Source organism: Schistocerca cancellata, chromosome 6 (assembly GCF_023864275.1).
Source record: "Schistocerca cancellata isolate TAMUIC-IGC-003103 chromosome 6, iqSchCanc2.1, whole genome shotgun sequence".
Classification (NCBI taxonomy): domain Eukaryota; kingdom Metazoa; phylum Arthropoda; class Insecta; order Orthoptera; family Acrididae; genus Schistocerca; species Schistocerca cancellata.
This window is the reverse complement of record NC_064631.1, coordinates 693,571,343-693,577,397: the sequence shown is the minus strand read 5'-3', so window position 1 is coordinate 693,577,397 and position 6,055 is coordinate 693,571,343. Positions and strand designations below refer to the sequence as shown.

At 45.3% G+C, this 6,055-nt stretch overlaps 1 protein-coding gene across 1 annotated transcript in view; it reads right to left on the bottom strand.

Moving 5' to 3' along the window:
• Positions 1–533: 533 nt before the first annotated feature.
• Positions 534–6,055, bottom strand: part of LOC126191564 (neuronal acetylcholine receptor subunit alpha-10-like) — a 253,654-nt gene continuing 248,132 nt past the window's right edge. Inside the window, exon 9 of the mRNA XM_049932480.1 lies at positions 534–817. Coding sequence (XP_049788437.1) covers positions 683–817 — 135 coding nt within the window. The 3' untranslated portion in view covers positions 534–682. The remainder of the gene's footprint in view (positions 818–6,055) is intronic.

Genomic DNA, 6,055 nt, shown 5'->3' with positions numbered 1-6,055 from the left:
ACTCTGCAGGAGAGACGCTCAGTAGCTCGGTACGGGCTTTTGTTGACGTTTCGAGAACATACCTTCACCGAAGAGTCAAGCAGTATATTGCTCCCTCCTACGTATATCTCGCGAAGAGACCATGAGGATAAGATCAGAGAGATTAGAGCCCACGATGAGGCATACCAACAATCTTTCTTTCCACGAACAATACGAGACTGGAATAGAAGGGAGAACCGATAGAGGTACTCAGGGTACCCTCCGCCACACACCGTCAGGTGGCTTGTGGAGTATGGATGTAGATGTAGATGTAGATGTAGACACTAAACAGGAACAACACCAACGCACTCTGGTGACCACTCTACCTGTCACAGAGGATTACGACTAATCATTTGCATATCCGTTGGTGATGTGTACATTTACGATGTAACATTGGCGCCCGACTGTGACTTCTGAATGCTTCACCTTTTTTTAAAAGGTAGTGTTTTCGTCCAGTTCTTGTTCCATGGTGGGCCAGATAAAATAAAACCCTTGTGTTTAGTTTTGTACTGAAATTTTACTTGAGGTAGAAGTATACAGTGAGGCAGTGTTAGGTCTTGCTGCTGAGCGGCCGGGCCGCGGGCTGAGGAACAGGTGGCCGCTGGCGCCGCGCTGAAGCCGTCCCGCCTCGGGGCGGCAGGGGAGGCGCCTGGCTGGCCGCTCGTCAGGGCAGGAACCTGGCCAGCACGATGACGTAGGCCACCGCCGAGACGGCGAGCACGCAGACGTCGACGGCACCCGTCCAGCGCAGCCAGAAGTCCGCCGCGGGTGTGCCGGGCGGCGACGGCGACTCCGAAACCTGCGGCGGCAGTGGCGGTCGTTACGTTCCGAACAATTCTAAAGGTAGCCACAATGAGATTTTCACTCTGCAGCGGAGTGTGCGCTGATATGAAACTTCCTGGCAGATTAAAACTGTGTGCCGGACCGAGACTCGAACACGGGACCTTTGCCTTTCGCGGGCAAGTGCTCTACCATCTGAGCTACCAAAGCACTACTCACGCCCGGTACTCACAGCTTTACTTCTGCCAGTAAAGTTTGGAAGGTAGGAGACGAGATACTGGCAGAAGTAAAGCTGTGACTACCGGGCGTGAGTCGTGCTTCGGTAGCTCAGATGGTAGAGCACTTGCCCGCGAAAGGCAAAGGTCCCGAGTTCGAGTCTCGGTCCGGCACACAGTTTTAATCTGCCAGGAAGTTTCATATCAGCGCACACTCCGCTGGAGAGTGAAAATCGCATTCTGGAATTCTAAAGGTAATCCAGCTGGACAGTCTCCCAGGTGTGGGAGTCACACTCACACTCGTGAGCAACCAGCACAGTGTCAACAATGTTTATTTTATTTATTTACACATCAAGTTCCGTAGCACCAAATTGAGGAGCAAACCTCCAAGGCCACGGAACGTGCCAGTACGTGATATTACGACATAAAAGTAATAACAGATAAAAATAAATATTTATGAACCCGTAAAAAGTCAGTCCATAAGTTTAAGCAATCAACAATACAACACGAATCAGCTTAATTTTTCAAGGAACTCCTCGACTGAATAGAAGGAGTGACCCACGAGGAAACTCTTCAGTTTGGATTGGAAAGCGCGTGGATTACTGCTAAGGTTTTTGAATTTCAGTGGTAGCTTATTGAAAATGGATGCAGCAGTATACTACACACTTTTCTGCACGAGAGTTAAGGAAGTCCGATCCAAATGCAGGTTTTTATTAACCGAGTGAAAGCCGCTAATTCTTCGGAATAAGCTAATATTGTTCACAAGAAACGACAGTATTGCTCAAACCGCCTGTTTCTGAGCCAAAAATATCCTTTTAGAATGGGAAGAGTTACCCCAAAATATAATACCATACGACATATAATGGTATGACAGAGATTTAGGAACCAGGTTTTAAATTGTAAGACATTTCCAGGAGCAGATGTGGACTCTGACCACAATCTAAAGGTTATGAACTGTAGATTAAAATTGAAGAAACTGCAAAAAGGTGGGAATTTAAGGAGATGGGATCTGGATAAACTGATACAACCAGAGGTTATACAGAGTTTGAAGGAGAGCATAAGGGAACATTTGACAGGAATGGAGGAAAGAAATACAGTAGAAGAAGAATGGGTAGCTTTGAGGGATGAAGTAGTAAAGGCAGCAGAGGATAAAGTAGATAAAAAGATGAGAGCTGCTAAAAATCCTTGGGTAACAAAAGAAATATTGAACTAAATTGATGAAAGGAGAAAATATAAAAATACAGTAAATGAAGCAGGCAAAAAGGAATACAAATGTCTCAAAAATGAGATCGATAGGAAGTGCAAAATGGCTAAGCAGGGATGGCTAGAGGACAAATGTAAGGATGTAAGAGGCTTGTCTCACCAGGGGTAAGATAAATACTGCATACTTAAAAATTAAAAAGACCTTTGGAGAAAAGAGAACCACTTGTATGAATATCAAGAGCTCAGGTGGAAACCCAGTTCTAAGCAAAGAAGGGAAAGCAGAAAGGTGGAAGGAGTATATAGAAGGTCTATTCAACGGCGACGTAGTTGAGGACAATATTATAGAAATGGAAGAGGATGTAGATGAAGATGAAATGGGAGATACGATACTGCGTGAAGAATTTGACAGAGCACTGAAAGACCTGAGTCCAAACAAGGCCCCGGGAGTAGACAACATTCCATTAGAACTACTGACAGCCTTGGTAGAGCCAGTCCTGACTAAACTCTACCGTCTGGTGAGCAAGATGTATGAGACAGGCGAAATACCCTCAGACTTCAAGAAGAATATAATAATTCCAATCCCAAAGAAAGCAGGTGTTGACAGATGCGAAAATTACCGAACTATCAGTTTAATAATTCACGGCTGCAAAATAATAACGCGAATTCTTTACAGACGAATGGGAAAACTAGTAGAAGCCGACCTCGGAGAAGATCAGTTTGGATTCCGTAGAAATATTGGAACATGTGAGGCAATACTGACCCTACGACTTATCTTAGAAGAAAGAAAGCGTTTGACAATGTTGACTGCAACACTCTCTTCCAAATTCTGAAGGTGGCAGGGGTAAAATACAGGGTGCAAAAGGCTATTTACAATTTGTACAGAAACCAGATGGCAGTTATAAGAGTCGAGGGCCACGAAAGGGAAGCAGTGGTTGGGAAGGGAGTGAGACAGGGTTGTAGCCTCTCCCCGATGTTGCTCAATCTGTATACTGAGCAAGCAGTAAAGGAAACAAAAGAAAAATTCGGAGTAGGTATTAAAATCCATGGAGAAGATATAAAAACTTTAAGGTTTGCCGATGACATTGTAATTCTGTCAGAGACAGCAAAGGACTTGGAAGAGCAGTTGAACGGAATAGACAGTGTCTTAAAAGAAGGATATAAGATGAACATCAACAAAAGCAAAACGAGGATAATGGAATGTAGTCGAATTAAGTCGGGTGATGCTGAGGGAATTAAATTAGGAAATGAGACACTTAAAGCAGTAAAGGAGTTTTGCTATTTGGGTAGCAAAATAACTATTGATGGTCGAAGTAGAGAGGATATAAAATGTAGACTGGCAATGGCAAGGAAAGCGTTTCTGAAGAAGAGAAATTTGTTAACATCTATTATAGATTTAAGTGTGAGGAAGTCGGTTCTGAAAGTATTTATATGGAGTGTAGCCATGTATGGAAGTGAAACATGGACGATAAATAGTTTGGACATGAAGAGAATAGAAGCTTTAGAAATGTGGTGCTACAGAAGGATGCTTAAGTTAGATGGGTTCATCACGTAAGTAATGAGGAGGTATTGAGTAGGATTGGGGAGAAGACAAATTTGTGGCACAACTTGACTAGAAGAAGGGATCGGTTGGTAGGACATGTTCTGAGGCATCAAGAGATCACCAATTTCGTACTGGAGGGCAGCTTGGACGGTTAAAATCGTAGAGGGAGACCAACAGATGAATACACTAAGCAGATTCAGAAGGATGTAGGCTGCAGTAGGTACTGGGAGATGAAGAAGCTTGCACAGGATAGAGTAGCATGGAGAGCTGCATCAAACCAGTCTCAGGACTGAAGACCACAACAACAACGACATAAGCGAATGAAAATAAGCAAATTAGACTAATTCACTCACTTCAGATACCGTTCGAATAGTAAAAACGGCAGTATTAATTATTTGAATAAGGTCCTGAACATTGACTTTTCACGACAGCTTACTATCTATCTGAACAACAAGAAATTTGAACTGTTCAGTTTCACTAATCATATGCCCGTTCGGTGAAATTAAAACGTTAGGTAGTAACAACGGTAGCGCTCTCGGTAGCTCCAGACTTAACACTGTGTTTTGACGCATTGTGATGTCAATAGCTTCCGTCACCTGCCTGCAGGCTATATGGTGAGGTGACAAAAGTCGTGGGATGGCGATACAGATGACGATAACATCGCATAGGCAAGATACAAAAGGGCAGTGCATTGGCGCAGCTATCATTTGTACTCATGTGGTCCATGTGGAAAGGTGTCCTACGTGATTATGGCTGGACGACCGAAATTAACAGTCTTTGAACGTGGAATGGTAGTTGGAGCTAGACGGCCTTCACGTAACGACTAGGAGCAACAGTGTTTGCATAGAGTGGTCGGTGCTAACAGACAAGCAACACTGCCTAAAATAGCTCCAGAAATTAGTGTGGGACGTACTGCGAACATATCCGTTAGTACAGTGGGGCGAAGTTTGGCGTTGACGGGGTATGGCAGCAGACGACAGCTGACCGAGTGCCTTTGGTAAACACACGACATCGCCTGCAGCGCCTCTCCTGGTCACGTGACCATATAGCTTTGACCCTAGACACTAGGGCCTTGTCGGATGAGTCCCAGTTCATTTGGTAAGATCTGATGGTAGGTTTCGAGCATCGCGCAGACCCCACGAAGCCACGGCGGAAGTTGTGAACAAGGCACTGTGCAAATTGGTGGGGATCCATAATGATGAGGGCTGTGTTTATATGGATCACTGATTTCGAAGTGGTTCTCTTTGGCTACCTGGAGACCATTTGCAGTCATTTATGGACAACAATAAAGATGGAATTTTTATGGATGGCAATGTGCCGTGTCACCAGGCCACAGTTGTTCGCGATGGAATTGAAGAATATTCTGGCAGACTGCTCGACATGAATCCCATTGAAAATTTATGGGACATAATCGAGACGTCAGTTCGCGCACAAACCCTTCACCGGCAACATTTTCGCATACAGGATGTTACGAAATGGTACGGCCAAACTTCCAGGAAACATTCCTCTCACACAAAGAAAGAAAATATGTTATGTGGACATGTGTCCGGAAACGCTTACTTTCCATGTTAGAGCTCATTTTATTACTTCTCTTCAACTCACATTAATCATGGCATGGAAACACACAGCAACAGAACGTACCAGCGTGACTTCAAACACTTTGTTACAGGAAATGTTCAAAAAGTCCTCCGTTAGCGAGGATACATGCATACACCCTCCGTCGCATGGAATCAAATGGTTCAAATGGCTCTGAGCACTATGGGACTCAACTGCTGTGGTCATCAGTCCCCTACAACTTAGAACTACTTAAACCTAGCTAACCTAAGGACATCACACACACCCATGCCCGAGGCAGGATTCGAACCTGCGACCGTAGCAGCAGCGCGGCTCCGGACTGGAGCGCCTAGAACCGCATGGCCACCGCGGCCGGCCGCATGGAATCCCTGATACGCTGATGCAGCCCTGGAGAATGACGTATTGTGCCTGCACACGCTGTACATGGTACGGAAACAACTGGTTCTCCCGTAGCACTCTCCATACAGTGACGTAGTCAACGTTACCTTGTACAGCAGCAACTTCTCTGACGCTGACATTAGGGTTATCGTCAACTGCACGAAGAATTGCCTTGTCCATTGCAGGTGTTCTCGTCGTTCTAGGTCTTCCCCAGTCGCTAGTCATAGGCTGGAATGTTCCGTGCTCCCTAAGACGCCGATCAATTGCTTCGAACGTCTTCGTGTCGGGACACCTTCGTTCTGGAAATCTGTCTCGATACAAACGTACCGCGCCACGGCTATTGCCC